The sequence below is a fragment of the Pavona decussata genome, unplaced genomic scaffold, assembly GCF_977016875.1.
Source record: "Pavona decussata unplaced genomic scaffold, jaPavDecu1.1 SCAFFOLD_46, whole genome shotgun sequence".
Taxonomy (NCBI): domain Eukaryota; kingdom Metazoa; phylum Cnidaria; class Anthozoa; order Scleractinia; family Agariciidae; genus Pavona; species Pavona decussata.
Window position 1 is genome coordinate 1,321,348 of NW_028145468.1, and position 26,033 is coordinate 1,347,380.

General features: G+C 39.2%; 2 protein-coding genes across 3 annotated transcripts; one reads left to right on the plus strand and one right to left on the minus strand.

Moving 5' to 3' along the window:
• Nucleotides 1–216: 216 nt before the first annotated feature.
• On the plus strand, nt 217–19,435 carry LOC146482386 (CUB and sushi domain-containing protein 3-like). Of its 2 annotated transcripts, none has more exons than XM_085107214.1 (8): nt 217–647; nt 2,652–2,855; nt 5,319–5,513; nt 8,376–8,576; nt 13,211–13,426; nt 14,368–14,565; nt 15,556–15,897; nt 17,508–19,435. In XM_085107214.1, the coding sequence occupies exons 1-8, from the start codon at nt 551–553 to the stop codon at nt 18,194–18,196; spliced, it is 2,142 nt and encodes a 713-aa protein (XP_084963340.1). In that variant the 5' UTR covers nt 217–550; the 3' UTR covers nt 18,197–19,435. The 2 variants fall into 2 exon arrangements, with proteins under 2 accessions (XP_084963340.1, XP_084963341.1); XM_085107215.1 differs by having other exon boundaries at nt 218–647; nt 15,556–15,873.
• A 2,055-nt stretch (nt 19,436–21,490) lies between these two features.
• Nucleotides 21,491–25,741, minus strand: LOC146482387 (E3 ubiquitin-protein ligase TRIM45-like). Its single transcript, XM_085107227.1, has one exon. The coding sequence runs from the start codon at nt 24,896–24,898 to the stop codon at nt 22,559–22,561; it is 2,340 nt and encodes a 779-aa protein (XP_084963353.1). The 5' UTR covers nt 24,899–25,741; the 3' UTR covers nt 21,491–22,558.
• Between the last annotated feature and the right edge of the window lie 292 nt (nt 25,742–26,033).

Here is a 26,033-nt window from a genome sequence, read left to right on the forward strand (position 1 = left end):
GACCGACTGAAAATCTCATCGACCTTCGTCTGCTCCCAAAGAGTTCGTCGGCTCTTCTTCGTTCTCATTTGCTGGTAGCTTTTAATTAACATCAAGAAGCTTAAGACTGACAAACAAACATTTGACGTACACGTAGGCTCTCAAAACTCATCCCCACCCTACCCTAGAGACTGAAAATGACTTTGCGCCATAGTTACCAGTGCTCAGACCCTTCGCGGCCATCTCAAACAAGGAGTTTCGCTTTGATAGCGGAAATATCGAAGGCGGTTGTCTGACGATCGAAAAAAGCCTGATTTGGTAAGATATTCGAAGTTCTACGAACATTTTGCCAGTGTAAATCGAAAGAAGAATTGTATTTGCTTCGTTTCACATAATATTACTGTAGCACACAGAGTTTATTTCGTGGGAAAGCAGCGAATTCCATTTCTACGTGACTCGCCTGGGTGACGCAGTTTTCATACCGCCGAAGCATTCCTTTCGACATTCTTAGCCGTTTTTGCAGTCCTTTTACCCTGCAAAGAAACGCTTGTGTTGTTTTAGACGTTTCCCAATGATGATGGGTCGTTTTAGAGCAGAAATTTGGCGGATATTAGCGACTTCAGTCACAATTCTAATGGCTGGCTACAGTACGATTCACCTCGTTTCAGGTAAGCTTAGTAAAATTAATCTTTTACTTCCTCACAATTTTTTGCTGTTCACTTCCGTCTCTTTGCTATCGAAACCTGTCTTACTTGCCATAATGTACTTTAATAATTTCGTACATATCATGTGCGTGAAAATACGTGTTCCTTGTAGACATAAACTTACAATAAACTGTTGTGTTTTGCTTCACGAAGTGATTAATGAAAGCATTTTCATGTGTCTCGTGACGTGAGCTCAGCGGTGGAACACACACACACACTCGTTGCCCTCAGGGACACAAGAGAGACGTTTGCAGATGTAATTAAGTGCTCCTAAAAAATGTTGAGTCACCATTATGGTATCCTAATATTCACTTACAAATATTTTGTGGAATATAAATTTAGTTAATAGGTATTTTGTTAAAGTTGATTGGCCTTGACGCATTTTCTTGGTAATAACTCCAGCATTTACAAATTTATATGAATTTGTTTTAACCTATTAATTTTGCTGACTGTTTGGTGTTGTTTTAGTGGTACACTTATGGTTATACAGTACATATATGTATACTGTATAATTTGTTTTATTTTGTAATTGTTATAATTTTCCTCAAAAATACCCTTTTTGAGCTACTTTAAAGTTCAAGTTTAAAAAAGTTGATGTATGTATCTACATCTGTATGTGTACATGTATATTTGTGCTGAGAATAAACAATTTTCTGATGAAAAGTTTCTTTGCCGCAATTTTAGGAATTTCAACATTTGCCAAGAAACCATAAAGATTGTCGGATTTACAATGTAACCTTCTCTGACAACTGAAAACTGATAATTATGTGATAACATCGCGTTTATTATGATGTAAGCGGCCTGACTCTTAATTTTGGATATGGTTTAAAGGTCTTGTACTACCAGAAAGCTATGAACTCAAGGTTTTCCCTCAAAATTTCTTCTTGGAATTCCTAAGGACTCCTTTGACCAAAGTTTAGGGTCCCAGAGGGACAAGTGAGAGTCCCAAGATTACATGTAGCATTGTTTTAGGACTCAGGATAATAGACTTGGGCAATGCATGTGAAACTGAAAAGTGAAAACTGAAAAGTGCACCACCTTTAAATAAAGATAATTATTTTTTTTTAACCAATCAATGACATTGTAAACAAAAAATTAAAACTTCAAACATAGCAAGGCTATGGGTGTTTCATGCATACATGTAGTATTACCTTACAAGCTATGTCTTTATCACAGAATATAATTATTATGTTGTGAAGGGCTAGTACATGTAAGCGTAATTATCTCTCTAACTTCCTTGTTTGTGGGTTGGAATCTCGGTAATTTAAAAGTGCAGCGTAGATTCTTTAGTTTCATGTCACATGTAGCACTCAGAGCTACACGATCATGGGAAACAGGTTCCAACTTTGGGCACTGAGCTCGACAGATGTCTAACCCACTGTACATCTACATTTATTAACAACATTATTTGTGCTATATGTCTTTGACAGTTCAGTGGTACATTTATAAGCATGGTGTAACATAGGTCATGATTTTGTATAAAGTTTAAATTGTGACAAGTTTTCGTTCCACGATCTGTATCTGACCATTAGGTAACCACGATTGAAACTTGATTGTTTAAAAGGAAGACTAATTTACAGTGTATTATAGTTTGGCAGTACACTGTATAAGTCAAATTTGTTCATTCTCAGAGGTTTTCAGGCTCAGAACTTTGTACTACATGTACATGTTTGAACATTTTAAAATAATTAATGGTTATGCAAAGTGAAGGTCAAAGAAATAATTATTTTGTTACATTGTACAATGATCATACTTCTCAGTAAAAATCTCACTCCAAAATTGCAATAAGATGCTGATTTTTGGCAAGTACCTGTATGTATTTTTCATCATGCTCTTTCACAATAGTCAATAATATCTCAGCAAATTCTATTATTTCATAATTGATTTAATTTTGTGACGTTATCACTTTAATCAGGAGGGACTAGATATTGTTATTATAATTGTAATAGTTTTCTTTTCTTATTTCAGCTGATTGCAGTGATCCAGGATCTCCACTTCATGGTGGCAAGACTGTCTCAAACGGAGGTGGTAGATTTCCTGTTCCTGTGGGAACTGTGGTCTCTTTTTACTGCAATTCCCACTATATGCTGAGTGGAGTCCCAAAAATTAAATGTAGTGTCTGGAAAAACCACTATTATTGGAGTGGAAAAGTACCAAAATGTATTTCCCAAGGTAAGTGTTTTTGCCTTTTATGGAAGTTGTTATCCCTTGGAGAGGTTTTTCTAGAGGGGAGTATTGAAACTGAACTGAAATTAAAAATAGAGTACATGTATATTGGTGGATAAAATTTGCCGTAGCACAACAACCAAGTTACAAGAAATCTGGCCACATAAGGCTTTGTTATTACACTGTATGGAATAAAATTTGACATCTGATTTTCCTTCTTTGTTTTATTTCATTGCGTAATGGTGGAATATTTCAACGATAAATACATGTGTAGTACAGTGTACCTTTGCTTGTAACTGATACAATATAGCACTGAAAGATAATACAAGCTGAATTTAAACCCCACTCAACTGTAAAAGCACTATAGCCACAATACGTAGCATTGGCACAGAGAATAATTATCATTTAAGAAACCTTAAGCCTACACTTGCATACTTACACTGTAGCTTTCGAACTAAATGAACAAGAGATACTTGGTAGATCATCGCTAATCTAGAAAAAAACAAAATTGACCTACACAAAGGAAATAACCCTACTTGACTGATTTAAAAGTTCATAACCACCAATACTTTGCTTGTCTTGGTTCAGTCTTGTATACAAAAGAAATCTGTCAAGCACTGGCATCTCTTTTCTGTGTAGGTTGCTTGTGTTTTCAAGAAAAGTAGTACGCTGTTTCTTGTTTATAACTAACGATTTTATTCAAGAATTAAATACCGAACTAAGTTTCTCACATGTACATGTGTACTGTGTGTCAAAATAGGGCTTATTTGGAGCAATTTCAAGGCAAAAAGGGCATTCATACTTGTCATGCCAAAAACCCTTTATTAAATTTTGTTTTAAATCACTCAATAATGAAACACAAAGAAAGAGCATAGTAATCATACAGTACCTGTAGGAGTACTTTAAATGCTGATTCTGTTTGTAATTGTGTTTGCAAGAACATGATTTGCAGTGTATGAGAAGTTTTCAACTTTAGAGACTGAAAGGAACTGTTCTCTATTGTGTGGTTCCGGAAAATATCCATACCCCCACCACGGAGGGAATTGGAAATTCCAGAGGGGTGGGGGGGGGTCAATGGCCCTGGAAATTCCAGAGGGGAGGAGGGGTGAATGGTTGGATAAGTTTCCAGAGGGTCAACTTCACGTTCATGTCAGACATAGTTGTTCAAAATTGTAACTTACCAACTTAGCAACTTCGTAGATCTTTCTTGAAGACGTTACTTTGTTTAACTGTTTTAAAGAAACCCTTGTTACATTAAAAACATGTTTTCCTTCTCCGGAAAGCCTTTGTAAGCGAAGTAGTCTAAGTGAGACAAGAAATCTATGTCTGCATTGCGTGACTCAGTTATTTTAAAACTGTTGTTTGTGAAACTTTCTTGCATAGAAAAGTACTGTTCACTGGCAACAATTGAATTGGGAAAAGGGAAACTTTTGTATGGTTATAAAGTGAAAGCCCAATTTTACATAAAACATTGAAATATTTGTTTGTTATTTTTATATGCTGTGTAAAGTTACGGGCAAAGGTCAATTCCCGGGGTCAATTAACACTGGTTTGTCAAAACTGACCCGTGTTAAAACTTATTTTGTCCAAAGTATTTCAACTCAAAGTCCAAAACTATTAACTTAATTTCTATGCCAAAATTCAACAAAATAGAGCCAAGTCGACATTCTTTTAATGCGTTATTGATCTCATTCAAAATTTGCCTAAGAACTTGAACATGCTAATTTCGTTTTGCGGCTCCATTTCGTCTGCGGTTTCAAGTTACGATCTGAAAGGTCAATTTGTCTCCCTGCCCTGCTAATGCTTATTTTGTCCAAGCTATTCCGATTCAATAGGAAAACTATTGACTAAAATAACTAGACTGAATGATTACCATGAGAAAAATCGATTGAGTAGAACTGAAGCGATAATCCTTTTGATCTCCTACAAATTTGCATAGGAACGTAAACATGACATATGCAAATTAAATGAAAACACATTTTTGCATTGCTGGACTTAATCAACAACTTAGATTTATATTAAAATCTTCAGCGAAGCTAATGGTAAAGTTTGATGTCAATGACCACAGGTAAATATAAAACACATCAATTATTTCAGTATCAAGAGCTTTTTGGAAAACTCTACTGGTGAAATTGAACAGCGCGCGCGCTCTTTGATAACGCATATTTTCTTCTCGTGTCGGCAGTTCTTGATATTTCTGAAATGTTCACATCAAACTGATTGTTGAGGCGTTCTTTTGAAATAAAACTTTTCCAGAGGGGGGTGGGGGTGTATTCTGTATTTGAGGAATTTCCAAAGGGGTGGGGGGGTTAAAAAAATACCCCGAAAATGGAAAATCCTGGGGGGTGGGGGGGTCCTATGTGAAATTCCCTCCGTGGTGGGGGTATGGATATTTTCTGGAACTACACATTGTTGTACATGTATGTGCATTATTACTGAAAGTTGGTGTTACTTTCATTTTATGTTCAGGGTGTCCAATGCCGCCTCCAACGTTTGCTCACGCCAACATAACAACACATCCAGTACTGAACAGTAAGGGCAGCTATGTTGATTATTCTTGCAATGATGGATATTACTTGGCTGATGACCAAAAGACCCGCATACTGTGTGACAAGGACCCTTCATCGCATGGTTACAAGTGGAGTGGCAACTTCACTTGCAAGAGTAAGTAGACAATAGGTGTAAAATAAATATACCAACTTTTCTAAATTCTAGTTTGATGTAATAACAATGATGCATTCAGGGATTGTAACCAAAATCCAGTTACAGCCTGTACCCGCTTTCGTCTGTCAAAGAAGCAGAACTTTTGACCCCAGATGTACTGTAGTTAAAAATTCATTTCAATTAGACAGGAATATGTGGGACTCACTGTCGAACAAAGGGCGCCATCTGAGCTTGTTAATACATGACTTTGTACACCATAGTTTACCATACATCTAGATACAATGTACAATCGTCATTCTGGGTGGAAGATTAACGTCTTTACTCAATAATTTAAATTTACAGAATCAGCTTGAATTACTGTAACTTACATGTATGATCGTCAGTGTGGGAAGTGATAATGTGACAGGAACAGACATTATGGCACTGCGTGTAGAGCAAGTGAGAAGTAGAGGATATTACATGGCCACGCAGGTAAACAAATTTTATCTTCGAGTGCTGAAATTATCTCTTCGCAAACGAGTGAGACATACATGTACTTTCAGCACGAGAAGATAAAATTTGTATTCTCAAGCGGCCATGTAATAAATTCTGTTTATTTTATAGGTACTGATGAAATTCCCACATAAAACACACTTTTTTAATCATTTTTGAAACAGCAAATAGTGCAATTAAAGTGGTCACCTATCGCAAAATGCCTGTCACAAAAATTTTTTGAAACTCGGGTATAAAGTTACATATAAAGGAGAAATAAAGACAATAATACTTGAATTTTCTGTTCAAAAAAGTCAAAATTCTAATGGAGAAGAGAAAAATTCTATAACAGCAAAAGCATATCTCAAAATACAGTAGCATTATGTTATGGATTCTTAGCTACTGTGGCTTTCAATAATGAGTCGCCGTTTCTTACGCTTCGGGTCAACTTCTGGACTCTTTACTTCATTTTTTGCGGGAGCTAAGTTAATGTTAAAGACGCCTCCAGTTATGTAATTTCCTTAAAACATCGTTTGGAGCCTATTCTCATTGAAGGAATTCACATCGAAGGTAGATAAAGTGGTAGACGTTGAAGCGATTCAATACTCAGCCAGGGGTTTTTCTGTCAAGTTGTTTTCGGTCTGTGCGATGTTGGTAGCGGCTTTGGTTGTAGAGGAAAGAATACGTGAAATACTATCCATTTGCTTTTCTTGTAGAGAACTGTAATTGTTAACTGACTGTAAGTTTTTATGCCCCGTTATTTGAATTCTCTGGTTGGGAGGAACTCCACTGTCCTGTAGTTTTTGAACTAAAGTTTTTCTACCACTGTGGTTTGTTTTGCCTGAAATTCCCGCCACTTGTGTCATGTCTTTCATGATATTGTTAACTTGTTCACTCCCATTGGCTGTGCTTTAAACCAGTTTTTGCCTTCCACTGATGCAGGAGTTTCTGTTTTTAAGTAATTTACAGACAAATGGAAACTTGAATCCGGTTCTAGCATGGATGGTGGTCGTTTTTCTTTGTACATCTTGTAAACGTGCACCGGATCACGATAGACAGAAATGGCATCATTGTTGACATACATTTGTGGCTTGATCAACCATTGATTCCGTGGATCGTCTCCTGTTCGAGTCTTAGTTTGGCGTTCAAAGTACTCAAGATATTCTTTACCATCACTGTCAGTTTAACGATGTCTCCGCAGCGGAGTTCTTTTTGTTCCTTACAACCACGAAGGCCAAAGTGAATCATGCTATTTAGCCACACAGTATTTAACAGAGCTTGTGGTGAACTTAATCCAAGCAACTTCACGGGTTTCATTAAGTTTTGAAGTAGGCGGGCACCTATAGAAGAATAGCTGGGAAGAAAATTACACTTGAAGGGAATTTCTTTATGTTCTGTTTGAAAGTAGGCAGGTACTGACTCTTGTGTATCCTGGGACTGGTACCCGGGCCCCGCCTTCTAATGAGAACCCTGCAACTTTTTGTCAAATAGAATCTCAATTTCATTGTCCATAGGAGCCATTGTGGCGTTTGGTCTGTTTCAGGGTCCATGTCGCTTGAGTTGCTCTTGTTTCGATTTCCACGCATCTCTTTTTTTTTTTTAAATCACTGTCTTTGAAGATAGTTTTGCCATAACTGGAGCGACTCAAATGGCGTTCAGCACTCGCCAAAATTCCGCGGAGAGATGACGGTTCATAATCCTTTCCAGTCTTGGTCGACCTTGCAGCTAAAACAAACTGGCTCAAGTAGCCCGTCTAATTCAGTTGGAGGAATCTTCTCTATTTGTCTGATTTCGTGGCACTCTTCTACCAGAAACTTTTTGACTAATTTTAAGTCGTAGAAGGTCTTTTTTTTTAGTGTTTGCATTTTCTTTCCCCTCAATGAATTTTTCAACATCACTTTCTGAGACCGCGGCAAATCTTCCTGGATGTTCTTTAAGCTCGGAAAAAGTATTGATGTAAAAATTTGGCAGCTCATCAAGAAAGTCACCGGTAACTGTACTGTCTTTGCACCTTGAAGCCATTTTGTGAATGAAATTTCAAAAGAACTGGCTGCGCTCCTGAGCGGGAAGCTCTCTTGTAATTGGCTTATCATGTTAGTAACCATGGCGACACCAATATCCTGGCACCTGAAAGATAAAAATAGCATTTCACTGCGCGCGATGAAGATATGAATTTTTAGTAAAAGGAAAAATCCTGGTATTTCATCAGTATCTATATACATGTAATAAATGAAAATAATAATTTTAATTGTCTGTAGGAAAGTACATGTACATGACTTAAGTTAAACTTCAGAGATGGATGACCAGGGAACAAACAAAAATTTAAATTTTCTTCCCACTCTTTAAAAATATAGATTGTAAATAACTTTAAGTGTTTGTTTTGTTCATCAGAAAAAACCTGTGGCCGCCCTCCATACCCAAGGACAGGCCATGGAAATTACACCTTCTACACACGTGGTGACACTTTTTATGCCAATTACTACTGCGACTCTGGCTATGTGTTACTCAGAAGTGGATTATGGCTTACTGTTAGGTTAATACGGTCATGCGACAGCCAGACAGGTTATTGGTTATTAACAACACCTACTTGTGGTAAGTGGCCTACGCCTACAGTACATACATGTACACTGTTACAGTGTATGTGTTAACTGTAGTCTTTGAGCAGTAGCTCTTAAATTCACTCTGACAAAGGGTAAGGCTTGGAACGCCAGCTCTCAAATCTCATTATGGTGGCCACAAACATCAGCACTCAAAATTATAATCTTTTCACGGAGGCCAAATTGCTTTTTAAATTTTATATGTGATTATAATTATCACTTCTGTGTTGCCAATTTGTGAATTGGAAACCTTCATTATTTTATTATTATTTTATATACATGTAGTTACTGTAGGTTCTATTCATTGTTGAGTTGTTGTGAAATCCTTATCTTTTTTTATCGTATACGTGTACATTTAACAATTATTCCATGAGCACGCGTTGGATATGAGATGGTAAATAGCCAACGAGGCGCGAAGCGCCGAGTTGGCTATAACTAATTTCATATCCAACAAGCGCAAATGGAATAATTGTTTTATTAAATTCTCCGCGTTTGGATATTGGTGTTGAAGTTTACTGAATTTTTATAATTTTAAGAAAATTTCCTTCAAATTAAAACGACCGGATGTTGAGGCAACCTCCGACCAAAGCGCGCGAAACCTAATGATCACATGACACGCGCAGCGCTTTGCAAACGGAGTTGAATGAAAAATCGAAGGCGAAGAAAATCGGACACAGTCGGACATCTAAAATTGAAAAAACGTTTAAATGTATGAATTATAACCTTTCTGAGACTAGCATTCAAGTGCTTTTGAAGTTTTAGCTGATCGAGAAGCGTAATAGTTGTGCACATTTGAGCAAATGTTCTGCTATGTGGTGCCGAGCGAAGGAAGAGATCAGGGCAAGGACGGTTTTTTTCATGCTGAACTGAATTCATCGCGGACGATTTAAAACACTTCAGGCAAGTGCAAGAGTACGAGGTACAACCTCACTGAGACAAGCATTCAGTGCAAGTTTTTAAACTTCAAGCTTATTTGAGAACTGTAAGTGCTGTGCACATTTGTGCAAATGTTTTGCTGAGTGGTGCCGAGCGACGGAAACGAACATTATGGCCGCCGCTCGTATGGATTTCATAGATGAACTTTTCCTCAAGTCCTCGTAAATGCGTAAAAACATAAAGGCAGGCATAAAGCTCTTCCTAAAAAATTTCTTCGATTGGCTTTAACCTCTTACCGCCAGGATATGCAAGCCATCCTGAAATTTTTAAAGGTAACCGATTGTTATTGTTGTTGTTATGTGAGCTAAAAATCTTAAAATCTTGCAATTTTAAAGATTTTAAAGGAAACTTTACCATTAAATAGCGTCATACCAAACTTTGTGGCTTTTATCGTTGTTATATTGAGATGGCATTGGTTGGTATTTCTTTCTTTTCTTTTTTTTCTACATACACCGTATTCACAAATGGCGGACACACGCGGAAAAGACTGGCACTACGCATCAAAACGAGGCGTTTTAGGATAAACAAAAAAAATTTCCAGCGAATGTAACCTTCTAGAGGGTCGATAAGTGCTGAGTTTCTAAAAATTGAGTATTTCTGATCACTTAGTCCGAACGAGTTCAAGTTCTAGTGTTTATTATTTATTGGTTGGCTTCTTGTAGCAATCTCAAATGCAAACTAGACACTCACAGGAAAAAACTGAGTTAGATTGTTTGTTTCAAACCTTCGAGTGTAATGTCTACAGAAAATATGAAAAGTTGTTAGAAAGATCTTCACTCTAGCAGGCGCCACAAAGGTTTATTCGATGTATTTTTTCGAAAGGGAATTAAAACAGGTTTCGAAGGAAAGAAATCGAGTGTACAAACAGACGCAGTTCCAAAGAGGGTTGCGTGGCGATTACTACTCGGAAGTTCCAATCACAAAAGCTACAAAAACCGACTCCTACTATTGTGAACAGCTCTAATGCCTAAAAAACGAAAACAAAGGGAGGTGGAGGGAAGCTACTGAAAGAAAAGTTTAACTAAGGAAGCAATATGTGAGCCAAGACTTAAATATTTCGGTACATTTTAGGCGCTTTTTCCCCGAAATAAAAAAGATATCATGCATCGCAAGATTGGCCAAGATTCGTGCAAGTCTTAGTTATTGAAAATGTGGCAGTTACCAAAGTCAAGAGGAACTACTGGAAGTAAGGTATCAATTTTAAGAAAACGATCCTGCAAGGAAATTCAGGAATGTCACTCTCTAATGCATTATATTGTAACTGCATTACAAGGAATGGCAAGTTTAGGAACCCAGTGTAAAGCGAAATACGATAATCTAATTCTGACAAATTACCTAATTAAGTATGCAAATCTTTAATGATTTCAACCGAAATGCCGGTTAAAAAGCCACAATGCTGTGTTCGCTAGTCCCTGTTTCACGGAATACAATTTTCTCATTCAGGCAAGAAATGTTCCTTCTGAGCTTGTTCCGTTATTAAACAGTTGGATTTTGATGACTTGATTGATTTAACAAATTATGAATTTTGAGGGGACTGCATTCTCTGCTTGTTGTTTACAGTACTGCTACAATGTAAATGAATCGAAACAGACAAGTCTTGGTTCACCTGTTGCTTCTTTTCAAATTATTCGTCCAGCCGTTTCTCTCCACATCCTTCTCGTCTTTTCGTTGTCGTCTTCGTCTTTTTTTTCTTGGTATTATAGCGGTTTAGACAAATGGTTGTAGTCTCTCTTGCGCTCGGAACGTCCGATACGAAGTTGATCACGCAACTCTCGTTAGAAATGCATCCTTTTGTATGTTCATTTTGTTTCTTTCAAGACCTATCTTACCTTCGGATTCCGAAAGACATACCAAACAAACTTCTGTAGTATCTCTATCCATCTGCGCTCGAAAGTTGAATCCTTCGGAAACAAAAACTCTAACCGATTTGTTTCCGTGATTGTCTATTTTGCATTTGGGATTGCTACAAGAAACGAACCAAGAAACACTAGACCTCTCTCGTTCGGAATAAAACCAGCGATCTGAAAAACTTTAAGCTGTTTAAGAGCTTATCAGCGAAATAGTCTCTCTGTTAGCTTGTACTCGCAGGCAAATTATTTTTTGTTTATCCTAAAACGCCTCGTTTTGATGCCTAGTGCCAGTTTTTTCCCGCGCATCCGCCATTTGTGAATACGGTGTATATTTCCGAATAAACTTTCGCTTCCGGCCGAAAAAAAATTAGCTTAGCAACACCTGGAGCATTCGTTTTCCATATAAGGTCAAACTACGGTATATGAGCTGATAACCGAGATTTAGTAAACCAATCAGAACGCTAGAAATGCAATATCCGAGGCTGAGAATTTAATAATGTATCTTATCTGATCTACTGTAATTTGATAATTAGCAGGTCCACATCAGCTTTGATTAGATGCCTTTATTATAACCTGCTATATTAAATAAATTATGTATCAGTATGACTGTACCTTATCAAAAATTATTTCATTTCCACTCCCCCACTGATGTTGCACGTGGCAGTGACCAACTCGAAAGCCTAAGCTCCTTTGTTCACTGCGCACATTTTACTTTTCACATTTATGTAATTTAATGCTGTCTTTATGTTACTTTTTTTATATATTGTAATTTCCTTTTGTTGTAAACCATTGAAATAGTGCATAATAATAAAAACCTTAAACCTTGTCTTCAAAATGTTAATTAACCCTGTAGAACAAGCTGCTCAGTTGGATATCATTGTTAAAAGCCCAGTTTCACTCATTCGGCTTTGCGGCCGTTTGTTATTGTTAACAAGCGCTTCAATTGTTTAGTCTTGCGATCTGATTGGGTTACTGGAATATTGCCGCTGGGATGAAAGTCCTGGCGTATTCAAAATAAATCAGACCAGGCAAATCGGACAGTGCTGGACTCAATGTTAGCTCAGTTAATATCGCTTTCAAAATTATAGTGCTCTGCGCCGATCTGGCCTATCGTACTATCATGAAATTATTTCTACTTTTGATGATATAGCAATGATGCTACGAATGAATCTACCGCTTACTCAGCAAATAAATATTTTACTTTATTTGCCTGTGCAAATAGGAAAAAAACGAAGGAATGCCACCTAGAGAACCATACAGTTTATTACGTCTCTTCGCAATGCTGTTTACATGAATCAGGAGAATGAAATCGAATGGAGCTAATAAAACTTACGTAGAAATCAGGAACATCGCTACAACAGATGCACACATGAAGACGACAAATCCTCCCGCTTATTTGTTTCAGAATAAAACTATGCCAATAGTCTCTGAGATGAATATATTCCTATGGAATTACAACTGTACAACTGCATTGTCAAGGGCGAGATGTTACTTGTAAGCGACCGACGATTTTCCAATTTTCCTTTCCACATGAAGACTGTTCTTGAAAATATCCACAAAAATAAAGCGAGAGGATATTATACACAATACTAAGCTTAATGACACGAAAAATAGTGATATTCCAGGAAATGAGCTCGATGAATGTGGATTACTTTCGCTATTTAGTGCTCACTGGTAATTTTCTGAATTTTCGACTGTGCGAAAATTATTCAGCTCGGCGCACAATGCCTCTTGGGTGAACATGGGCCTTTAAAGTCTTGTTTTCAGTAAGTGTACATTAACACTTTGTCATAGAAAAGCTTTGTTCACTGACAGTAGTCTTGTGTTTTCTTTTTTCTTACAGTAAAGTATTGCAGTGCCACAGAGGTCCAACTTGATCATGGTAGAATTGTATCAAGAAAGCCGCAGTACATGTACACGTATCAGACTACTTATATTTACCGGTTTGCACAAGGTGTGGAAGTGACATTTACCTGCGACAGCAGGTACAGGCTTGAAGGAAGTGCCAAACTACAATGTTTAGAGAATGGCCAGTGGAATGGGAACCGCCCTCGTTGTGGTAAGTGGTAGTGAAGCTTTGCATGAATGTGGTTCATTTGTAGACATTCTACCCTCTTCGTCCCCCACCCCACCCCCCTGCCATTGCTGTTGATACTCTTCTGGGACTGTCAGGGAATAATGACTAGTCACTGCTCAGATAGCAAGTTCAGTGGCTAAAGAGCGTCATGTATGTTAGCTGCCTGTTTTACGGTCACCTTGCTGAAACAATTGAAGGTCACCCAAAAAACAATCATCAGTGTACCAAATAGTGGTTCGCAATGCTCTATCGATCCTCCTAGAGAAATAAGTACAGGCTGTACCATGCTACCTTCAGAACTGACGCAAAATTAGGACAATATTGTATGGAGTCATCAGAGCATAACAGTGCCAGTGTCTCATCCTCCAATTTCAATAATAATTATTTTTGTATTATTAGATGTTGATTTTTTGCAAGTACATATGTAGACATAAATTTTTTTCTTCATGCTCTTTCAGTCTCAGCAAATCCCATAATTAAATAAATAATTATTTAAGGTTTTGTGGGAACATCACTTTAATAATTATATTTACTCTGTTGCTCAATAATAATGAAATTAAACCCCGTGTGAAGGAATAATAACAGCATTAAGAACACCAACATCTGACACTGTAAGGCGATTTACAGAAGGGTCCTGTTATAAACACAAGGAAAAAATAATTCAGATTTATATGAAGACCGCACACAGTCTCTTTCTTCTCCTAACTTCTGAAGCGCATAATGGATGTAGCGAGTTGCAAAGCTGCCAAGTTTTTCCTCCCCCTCCCCAATCCCTCCTGGTCCACTTTTGCATGATTTAACTGTCACGTGCGTGATCTGAGAAAAAAAGTGCGACTGTTAGCAGTCTAACATACAGGTGTACTACGGTCACATTTTAATCCTTTTTTACATAATTCCACTGTTTCTGTTTTTACTTTCTATAGTGCTGAGTAAGTGTGGTAGCCCTGGTAGTATACAAAATGGACGGATCTCTGCACTGAATGGTACTGTTCAGACTGATTTTCCCATATGGACAACAGTGACTTTTGAGTGCTTCACTGGATACAGGCTACATGGCCCCCAATCTCGGCAGTGTCTTCCAAGTGGAGAATGGACTGGAGGTCATAACCCTACGTGCCAAAGTAGGGAAATGTTAAATATAATTTATTGTGAATGTGGAAAATAGAGAGGTTTTCAATTGGGTGTTGAAGTGATATATCAAGCACAAGAAGGCGTGCTTCATCAGATATCCAAACACTGCGAAGTATGATGTAGGTTGAAAAAATGAGGTGCAGCCGAGTTTTTTAAAACAACTTCAAGGTGTTTGTATATCTGATGTAACACACTTTCAAGTGTTTGATATGGCTTCTCAAATAATCAATAATTCTTGAAGAAATTCAAGACTAAAGTTGTCAAAATTTTATGGTAATTAGCAACACATATACAAACTACGGTCACAGCAGTGATTTTCTTTGTTTTCTCTCGATAAAATAATTATTAATAAGTTTGAGAAAGTAATTTACAGATGATTTGGTTGTGCATTACAGTAACTACAGTTAGTGAAGGGTTAAGAAACCTTGGACTAATTTTTCAGCCAATGAGAAGGAAAACCAAAACAAATCGTGACTCTTTTTCCTGCATACAATCCCACTATGGAACAGCCTACATATGTGTGCCACTAATGCAGAGTTAACTGGTGTCTTCAAAAAGAACGCTCTACAAGCTATAAGAAAATATTGTGCAGTGTGATGTGATTATGTTACAATTTTATTCACTTACTTGTTTACATGTATTTATTTACGTACTGTACTGTAGTTTGCTAGCTACACTGTAGTTAGATATACAGTGTAGGTATATATTTTTCTGTTTCCTCTCCTTTCCTGCCCTGACCGCCTTTTAATATTCTTAATATCCTGTATAGTCTTCCGACTGCTAGGATTATTAGCTGATGGCTGTGTGAATGAATGTACATGTATGTATGATACAGTCACGAAAATAGCCAATTGATTGCCGCCAAAAGAACGTGGGTTCATTTCATTGTTGCTTACATGACCGACATTGCAGCCGAAATTAATTGGACACAGCGCATACAGTAACTGACATGGCCTGCTATTTTGTTTTGTGTTTGGCAGAATCAGAGCTGACTTGCGGGCCTCCGCCCAAGATTGCCCATGGTTTTTATTCACGCGTACAGCAGAACTACCTTCTGAATGATCGAGTCAAATACTATTGTAACCGTGGGTATTACCTCTGGGGCGAGCAAACGTTGGTATGCACAGCCCTAGACAACATTGGTGGTTGGCTCCCTGGGAATTGCCCTTCTTATCGTTACTGTAGAATCAGTCATCCTGAGTGTCTTCTAGCAGCTCAGTATGATGAGAAGTGCATTCAGAAAACTGGTCACCATGCAACGATCAACAACGAAGCTTTTTGCGATCCGTCTAGCCAAGGTACAGCAGATGACCGAGAACAAAGTATGTGTTTAGTGGGCTGTTTGGTAAATAAGATATTTTAACAGGGAGCCCACGTCACAAAATGTGGTTTTCAGTGAGGCCCTGCATAAATCTAACGTAAGAATACAAAAAAATTACAAATATAGCTATCTAAAAAATAAAAAGTAAAAAGGATAAGATCGATAAAAAAGTCTACATGTTTCTAATAAGACGTCTAAAAACTAAAAAATTGGAAATGTTCCTAATGCCGTCTGGGAGAGCGTTCCAGTCATCTACCGCATGACAAATAAAACGATGCTGTCCCCATGAGCGCTTTGATTGTGGTTTACAGATGTTATTACTAAAACGAGTGTTATAATCATGGATGTCTTTAAAATGATTAAAATTAAAATTCCAATCAATCAAACCATTCAAGGACTTAAAAACTAAAATTGGTGTGCACGGACACTGCCTCAGGCATCAGTCCTTAGCATGGGCACTGGTCTGAACAGGATTTTGTCAGTTCTTGCCCTTTTTCCCCATGCGCCCACTAGGCTGTGATACAATAGACAAAATGGTGGGCGCTAAATGGAGGAACGACAATCTCGTACCCAGAGTCTTCAGGCTCTATGGCCAGCGGTTGGTTGCCGGGAGGGACTCTGGAGAACTGGAATTTTATTACTGCAGCATTTCTGTGGTAAAACAATTCAAGCCGTTACGGAGCAGCCAATCAAAAACTGTAAATAAAATTCCATTTCCCAAGAGTCTCCAACGACCAAGCACTGGCCAAATTAAGAGCCTGCGGACCTTTGGAGCGAGGAAATTGCTGGTTCAGGACACCAAGGAGTCTGAACAATGTTCCTCTCAGTGCCTTTGACAGGGCCCCAGGACGGGTAACTGTGTGAACAGGGCCGAGTTGTTCGAAAGCCGATTTATGCTAATCCACGATAAGAAGTTAATCGAGGTCTTCATCTCGCTCGTTAAAGATGGTTTTAAAGGTTAATTTCGAGCTAAAGGTAAAGAAAAGTCGAAGTAAAAACTGAGGGCCAACAAACTTTTACACGAATCTTTGTCGATTAGCAATTAAACTCGAGTCAAAGTTTGCGTGAATCCAAGATTAGCTTAATCGGGCTTTGAACAACTGGGCCCTGGGCTTTAGATTCAATAAGTTGAAGAAACCGCCGCAGCCAAAATGGAAAGATCATTTATTTGAAATTCCAGCTGCCCTAACTCGGTAGAGTCTTAAAATGATGAAAACTAAATTTGTTTAGATGAGATATTTGGAAAGAGCATGTTGACCAATGCGTACTTGCTAAAAATGACTTTTTTTTGTGTGTGTGTTTTTGTTTTTATGTTGTTGTTGTTGTTGTTGTTTTTTTTTCGATCTGGGTACGAGATATTGGCTCTTTTATGCTCAATTACTCCATAAAATCCCCGCAAATGCTTCCTCACTTCTGAAGCTACTGAGCAGTACACACTGTACCTTCTGAGAGCACATTTCTGTGGTGTATGCCTATTTGTAATGTTTTACAAAATAAAGTTAAGCGATTTTTCAAATATCTCGGTTTAGATTAGGACAGTCCCTTGAACTGTTTTCAAGTAAGATGAAAGCATTAGAACTGCAACTTATTTCACTTTTTTGACTTCCTCAGCTAAGAGTACCCCGGCTGTATTGATAAGGAAGTCCAATGGCAATGATCTGGACAAGATGACAATTGTCGTTGCGACCGCAGGTTCAACTCTGGGAGCTCTTGTCGTGTTGCTGACCGCTTTGGTTTGCTTTCGGCGCTTTCACCGCAGTCGTCGTTTCCGACACTCGGCGTTTAGAAGCCAAAGATACAGCGAAGACGATCGGATTGCGATCATCGCAGCATACACTGGAGACGTTCATTTTATTCTTCCTTCTTACGACGAGGCTATAAGCCAGGTGCAAAACTCGCCGCCGCCGCCTTTTGAATCTGTAGTGCAAAGCGCACAAGAAGGAGGGAATCAAACTGCGCCAAATAATAACAGTCCGAGTACTTCCGAGGCCAGCGAGCCTGTAGCGAATACACGCGAGGCTGGCCCGAGCACAAATGGAAATCAGGAGATAAATATCGTGCGTAATCCGCTTGCGGAGAACTTGCATACTGCAGGTGAGACTATATCAACGGATCATGTCATGAGTGCGGTGAACGAATGTGGACTTAATTTGTCCGAGGAGTCTTTAGATACTAGGGATCTCGATTCGTCGCCGAACAATCCTTCCGAGGATCTCCCGTGCAGTTCTTCGGAGGACGATCTTACGTCCAGCCAGACACAGCCGTTGCTTGGTAATGGCAGAAGAGGCGTGATGGTGTGATGGTGCCATCCTTCATCGTTTCGTCCCGGTCACGTTTGAGTTTCTTGTTAAACCTTGCCCATCTCAAGCGCGCTATATGTAAGAATAATAAGTAATAAGTCAGGGGGCCAAGCCCAACGTGGACCAGCCGACAATACTGCAAATTACCCCAAAGCAAAGAAACAGAAGTTTTGCAGTGCATCACAGAATTCGTACGACAATCGCTTAACAAAACATTCAAAAGTAATTTCAAAGTATGTTTTAGTGTTTTAGAACCTGTTGGTCATTCAAAGAAACCTAGGAAAGGGGGATGTGAGAGCTATTTGTGAGCTGTGATCAAAGCACTCCCACCTCCCTACCCTCCCCAAGCACACACTCACGCACACACATTCCTTACCACATACCTCATAAAATTAGCATCCAGACCTTATGCGCTTGGCCTGCTGGTGAAGTGTGAAGCCCCAATGGGCTAGCTTGGGCTTGCTGTGGGTCACGGACCGAATATGCTGTGAACCTCATTATGAAAGCGAGGCTAAGTGCAAAGTTTCTCAAATGAAAGTTGGTTTTGTTTGCATATGAATGAAACTAATTTTCATTATAAGAACTTTGTTCTTAGTCTCGCTTTCATAATGAGGTTCAAAGCAACTCGGAAATGGCCTTTTCGTAGCTCCTTTTCGTAGCTCATCATCCACTGATTCTCCTTAAGACATGTTATAGCTGCGTAACCCTTATTACAGTCCCAATGTCAACGTGAACATTCTCCTCACTGCGCTGCATACATTTCTTATGATACTAATTGGAAGAATTTGTTTTAACATCAAGACGTTTTCGTGATCATTTTCTATATTCTCATTACTTGTATGTTTTGATCAAGTAGTGATGTAAGGAGAAACTAGATGCTTGTCACTGCTCGAGCACAGAGTAGGGTTAACTCAATTTTAAAGATAACAGATTGTATTAATAGTTTCCTATCACAAACGTTTATATATCGCACTCATATGGAATCGCAAAATCTGTTTCAATATGTGAGAAACTTGTGCATAGATAACATCGCTTGATTTTAAAATATGTTGCTGGCACGTGGGAGAGGGGGGTGGGGGCATTTGGAATACGGTTCTATAGTCAAAACAATAGGCCCTTCTAGAGCTTCTGAGATATACTCGCGCGTGTATTTGATAAATGATGTAAATGTGTTAGAATGAATTATTTTGTAAAGGAAACATTGTATTCGCCTCGATTAAACGTTGGGCTGTGCGTCAAGCTTGTCTTCCCTTTCTGCCTTTGTGATGTCCCGAAGTGCACGCTAATGTGCATGAACTGCCTAATAGACATCACCAGGTGTCCCCTAACCTTAATTCTTACTAAAACACACATAATTTTTTGAAAAAAATGTGATGGTATATTTCCAGCCTGGTGAATGAATGAGAATGATGTATTATTCTAAAAAGTGACACAGGCATACTCGGAAAAAAGAAATCCGAGTGCTCTTATCAGGAATCGAACCTAACACCTTCCGATTACTAGTTTGGATGCTCTACCACTGAGCTACAGGAGACTCGTGGGAGCTAAGGCCATTAAACTAGGTTCATGGGACAAACATCCTGCATACTGCTGGGATTTGAATGCCGAACGTGTGATATATGAAATAAATGTTATGGTATTTTCCAGCCTGGTGAATGAATGAGAATGATGTATTACTCTAGAAAGTGTCACAGGCATACTCGGAAAAAAGAAATCCGAGTGCACTCTTCTCAGACATAATTCTGTCAAACTTGAAGTCATCTGAAAACGACAAAAATTTCTGTTTTATATGAAGTACCCAAATTCAGGGTTAGATGCATTTCTGGACATAAGTGGCCTTCGTTACTGCTCAATGCGATTCACGGCAGTCCTCTTGATCGAATGATCTGGGGTGGGGAAAAGTGGGTTTATAGGGGGGGGGGGGGGGGAGAGGGTCAATGTTCTTCAATAAAACCACTCGAATGTAAGAAGAATATTGTTATCCAACTTCTCTTGGTACTGTCCGAATAACGTGCGAAATGAGCCGCGTAAAGATGTTCTTGCCATTTTGTGAGCTAGAGGATTGAAAGTCGGTATAGAGTTCTGGTTACCAGAATAGCTTTTTTGGAGGTTGAGGTTTTTTTGTTTCCTCGAGAGTCTTACGTTCATAATATCAATAGGGAAAAGTAAAAATTTATACGGCTGATAAAGCAGGTTTAAGCCTGTTCCTGGCATGTAGATGGCGAACGTAATCTTCCGCCTGTACTTTGGAGCTTTAGAAACTTCCCTGCTCTGAGAGCTATTAGTGTCGCGCGCATATTTAACGATTATTCCACTCGCGCTTGTTGGATATGAGCTAGCCAACGAGGCGTGTAGCGCCGTCCTGGCTATAGTGATCTCGTATCCAACAAGCGGTGTGGGATAATTGTTTTATTGAAAGGAATCAAGAAATATTGGTAGATCTTGCTGAGTTCGCTTTACAAGAACAACCGGAAGAGAATTTACTGGTCGTTATTTCTCGGACATGGTATCAGTAATGGCCCATATACCATGGCCGCTAAGCCAATCAAATCCCTGGAAATGCAATATTCAATGATTCAGTTTTTAATAATGCAAATTAGCGCCAATTGCCGTATTCCTAAATGATCTTTCAATATTTATCCAAGGGGCTGGAGAGGGAGTAGCCTGCGAACGCAGACGTATTTCAGGCTGTCGCTTCTCACCGCCGAGGGAGAAGAGAGAAGCGACCGAAAATGCGTCTGCGTTCGCAGGCTTGAGAGGGAGGGGTCTGGACTGACCAGATTCATCATTATCAAAACATGTTAACCCCCTACCCCCGCCCCCCCTTCCATACTAACCCCTCTCTCAGCCACAGGCATAAATTATGAACGTGGTCCCTGACGAAAGAGCGTCGACGGTGTTTGAACGAGGGTAAGACTTGTCTCAAAACACGGGAAGTACTTGGTTGTCTTTCCCCATTACTCTTACTCCGCGTGCAGCGTTTAAAATCTTTCCTTTTTAAAACTCGATAACTGTACATGTCGTCTCTTTTGTAAACAACATAAACGAGTCTTGTAAATGACGACAGATAAATTTAAAAAAACGACGGCAACAGAAAGTGCAATATCAAAGTTCAATATAAAACAATTTGTTTTTCAGTAAAATTTAATTTATTCATGCCACGACTTTATATAGTCGCTGCACTGTTTTGCATGTTGACAATCGATCCTCATTACGGCTTCGTTTTGGCAATCGAAATATCACTGAATAAAAATTCCGTGTTCGGATTAAGCATATAACCTAAACTGATAGTAATACTAGTTAGATAAATTTAATTTGTTCGTCTTCAGTTATCACATTGTTATGTAAACTAAGGTTACAAAAATAGTTATATCAACTTATATACAATATAGAAACATCTTCTATGGACAATATATGATGATCACTACTATATATGTAGTATTGGATACACTTTGGCTTGCATTTTAGCCGTTTATATTTTACAGTCTCTTTGTCTCAAGTGTTAGTCAAGGTTTAAAACCAAAACATTTCCAGTCAGAAAACGATCCCAATAACTGAAACCTGAATTTCGTGTACCCACGATCCCTTGAATTGAGACCGAAATGCAGTCAAAATATAAAAGATGTTAATACACGGGAAACGTTGGCGACAGCATAAAAGGCTTTGTCATGAGAATTGTTAGTTTTTTGAGTCAAAACTGTGTCGAATAAAAACTAAGTACCATCTCATCTCGGTACATGAAATGCTCCCAAAACACAAGGAAGAAGATCAGTTGACTGATTTCTCAAAGGGAGAATGGAAAGAACTTGAAAAACTTTGCCAATTTTTTTCATGTTGAAATCCATTTCCATCCCGGCCATCCGTGGCCAAAGTCAAATGTTTATAGTTTAAGAGAACTAGCATATTTACTTGAAACAGCGGTGGAATATAAATGTTTAGGTTTCCACTGATTCAAGTGTGACTTCTGGCTTTTCAAAACTAAAAACAGATAACGTAGTCCCATCCTGATCCGTCGCTATTAATTTTCAAAGGGACCCCAGTTTCAAAGGACTATATTTTTGCGAGGTTTGAAAATTTCTTGAAACTTTTTTAAATACCTATATGAGCGACTTTCTTTGAATACGTCATTAATTAATAATTTCGCGTTTCTAGTTCCTACAATTTTCCCAAATAAGTTAGCCCTAATACTATTGCATGGTACCTGTACAAAAACAAACAGGCAATCAAAAAAGCGAAGGACCAGAACTAGTTAACTTCCTTTCAATGAGCCCAGCTTCACGGTGGGTTGGTTAATAATATTCCAAGCTTGGCTACCTAATTGATTAATTTGCTATTTTTTTTTCCGGGGGAATAAAATACGGATTAAAGTGTAGAGCTCTTGTGGTTGGTAAAAAGGGAAATTTTTGTTTGAGATCCAATGGAAAACACCTGAATGCGATCGTTCCCCCAGTCGCTAATGACAATTTGATCATCTTTCAATAGAGCAACACCCATTGGGCGATTGAATTGTCCCAGAGACTTCCCTTTACGACCAAACGAATTTAGACAAATTCCATCGAATCGGAAAAACTGCACCCGGTGATTATCAAAATCGCAAACAACGATTCTGTCCCACTTGTCGACAGTGACACCTCGAGGGCTGTACATCTGTCCTTTCTTGACCCCTGGACTTCCTATACTGTACAAAAATTTGCCTTTCGGTCCGAAAACTTTCAAGACATTGTTTCCAGTGTCCGAGACGACGAAACGCTTCCTCTCGTTGCAGAAAGTCACTGCTCGGGGATGCTTCAGTTTGTTTTTCACCGTGTCTCCAAACTTGAACAAGAAAATTCCTTCTGGCGAGAAGACCTGGATTCTGTGGTTGTTCCAGTCGGCGACTAGGATTCGGCCTTCGCCGTCTACGAAAAGACCGGACGGTCCATCGAACTGTCCTTCGCCAGTGCCCTTGCGGCCGATCTTTCTGACCAGTTTGCCGGTCTTGGTACTGTAAACCAGAACGCGATGATTGTCTCTATCAGCGACTATGACGTTCGTCTCTGTTATGTCAAAGGCGACCCCAACTGGATAGTTAAGCTCCTCAACCCCCAAGTCCATTTTGCTCATCCCGCTTGAATTCAACAGGTGGACGCAATGTTTCTGGGTATCCGAAACAGCCATGTTTCCAGCACTGCTGATAGCTATTCCATTGGGTTGGGTGAAGAGTCCGTTGGCTCCCGTCATTGATTCAAAGGACTTGAATGGTAGCATGACGGGGGGCTTGATCACCAATTCGAAGGGGCTTTCCTGGATGTGCTGGCCGCCAACCTTTACCTCCAGGTTATAAGTTCCGACCTCCTTGGCGACGTATGTCACATCGTAGCGACCATCCTCTGTATTTTTCACCTCTACGGCGATGATTTCTCCGCAGTTATTATTGGATGTGGCTTCTACCGTGATGTGGTCTGCACCACTGTAACACAACTCGCCGTTCATATCGCAAGTTGTCACGGCAAAGGAGGTTTCTTCTCCCACGAACGCTTTTCGGAGCCCTTCACCCTCTGCAAAACATGACAGTGGATCTGTGTTGCTCACAACGATCTGGCCAAGTGAGGTGGTCTCGAGTGTGTTAACTATCGTGGGATTCGGGAGGTATTCCACGGCGGCATTTTCCACAGGTCTCGTGTCGACGATCAAGTCGCTCAGTTTTTCCAACCGCGAGATCACGCGATCTCTCATTACCATGATTTCGGCGCTGAATTTTCTGCCGAGGAGAGAATCCACGAATTCAAGTGAGCTAGTTGTCTGGCAGTGAAGGGTCTCAAAGTTTCTCTTCTGCGTCAAAAGTTGTTCCTTCTTGTCATTGCGGATGTCTTCTAAGACCTTAATCATCTCTTGACCGTGATTCGTGAGGATTTGTGCCAGATTAGCAACTTTTTCGTTGACTTCATTCTTTAGGGAATCGATACACTTATCAATTTCCGCTATGCGTTCTTCCGTGTTATGAATTCCCGCTTGAATTTCCCGAGATTTTCCACGCACGATGGAGGCCTTCTCGCCGATTGCCACTTTGCTTCTGTCAGACACATCTTGTATGTCTTGAGTTGCGTGATACTCCTCGTCGATGATGTTACACAGACCGCACATGTAGACATCACATTCCGGGCAATAAAATTCGATGCTTTCCAAGTCTTTTCTCTCGTGTTGGCAGTAAATAGGTCGTCTGTAGAGTGCGTCGTAATGAATACTTTGAAATTCGCTTAGCTTTCCCTCGCGATGCTTCTTTTTCACGGTCATCTGGGTGTGCGCACTACTGCATGTCGGGCAAAGGTACGCATTGCAGTCGAAGCAAAACACTTCCAACTTGGTAGTTTCCTTACAGTTGTCGCAGACCCCATCAGTCTCTTTCAATCTCTGTGCCTTGTAAACGTCTAAGACTCTAGTCAGGTGGAAGTTGGATGGCGAATCTGATATTTTCGTCGCTTGGTCACCATCCGTCTCTGGTATAGTCGCTTCTGTTTGGCACACTGGGCATTTAAAAGTCAGCCCTGACGAGTCGCGGCTCCATAATTGCTCTAAACATTTCTCACAGAAGCTATGCAAACACACGGACAATCTTGGATCCTTGAAAACGTCGGAACACTGTGGACATGTTATCGAAGCTTCAAGCCTTTTGAGTGTACTCTCCACTGCATTACTGTGTAAAGGACCATTTGTTGCTGTCATGTTGACGAAATCGGCTGTAAATAGCAAGACGTGAAACTCGTGTACACGCGATAGGCGATCAGTTACTCAAGTCCCTTGTGGCAGTGAATAGTTGAAATATGTAGGAATCATAAGAAGCTATATTATGTATATTGTTATCATGAAAAAGTTATGTTTATCTATATAGATCCGTTCTGGTTGAGGGGGCACACTGCTTATTCCAATTTTCACGAACTCTCTCGATGTCTTCAGCTTAGCTAATGGATTGACAAAGACACCACAAAGATGTCCTTTTGCGAGACGCGTTAAGATTGGTATGAAAATCTTTTAAACCAGTAAGTAATCTCTCCACGTGCCGACGTGAATGTATGACATAGTTTGCATACATAAGATATGCAAATATTTTAGTAATCACCCACGCAGAGCCTTTGACAGTTGTGATATTTTACTTTCACGGAAATCAAGCAGGAAAAAAGTGGAAAAAAGATCCAAAATATCACATTGAAAAAGAAAAATGATGATACTAACCGATGAAATAACTTTTATCTGATTGGACAAAATTCAGGGGTTAATTTTATCCACAGACTTCCTAGTTTGAGCCGCATTACAAGCATAACTTGGATAGTATGATGCTGGGATTAAAAGGGCAAAATATCACGACGTTTTCTTTCCTTCCGTTCAATCTGAGACTCTCCTTGTACGCACAGACAATATGGCGTCATTTAAATATTCCTTCTCTGAAGTTATTTCGATATCATTTTCTTGTTTGTTTTGTTCTATTTTGTTGTTCGCACTTTTAACCGTGCAGACATTGAAAATTGTTATGCATGCATGAAATCAAAACCAATTTCACTTCATAAATTAAAATTTTGCAAAACTGGATTCGGCAAATGTTTTAAATAATTCTTGTAGAAGAGAGGCCCGCCGGAACTACCAGTATGCAAGTTTAAACTCTTTAATAACCAAAAGAGCACGGACTTAAAATTCAAGAAAAACCAAACTTGCGGTGAAAAATATTGAAAAACAAAGCACTGAACGAGAGAACATGAGAGAACTGCTGAAGGGAAAAAGAGCTTTCTTTTAAACAGTCAAACTTAAAAATTTAACAAACTTATGGGTTAGAAACACATTACTTGACTTAACGCGGTTTGGCTTC

Coding starts and splice junctions, on each gene's coding strand:
- LOC146482386 (XM_085107214.1), top strand. CDS start 551: ATGATGATGGGTCGTTTTAGAGCAGAAATTTGGCGGATATTAGCGACT. Junction 2,856..5,318: donor ACCAAAATGTATTTCCCAAG/GTAAGTGTTTTT, acceptor TTTTATGTTCAG/GGTGTCCAATGCCGCCTCCA. Junction 5,514..8,375: donor TGGCAACTTCACTTGCAAGA/GTAAGTAGACAA, acceptor TTTGTTCATCAG/AAAAAACCTGTGGCCGCCCT.
- LOC146482387 (XM_085107227.1), bottom strand. CDS start 24,898: ATGACAGCAACAAATGGTCCTTTACACAGTAATGCAGTGGAGAGTACA.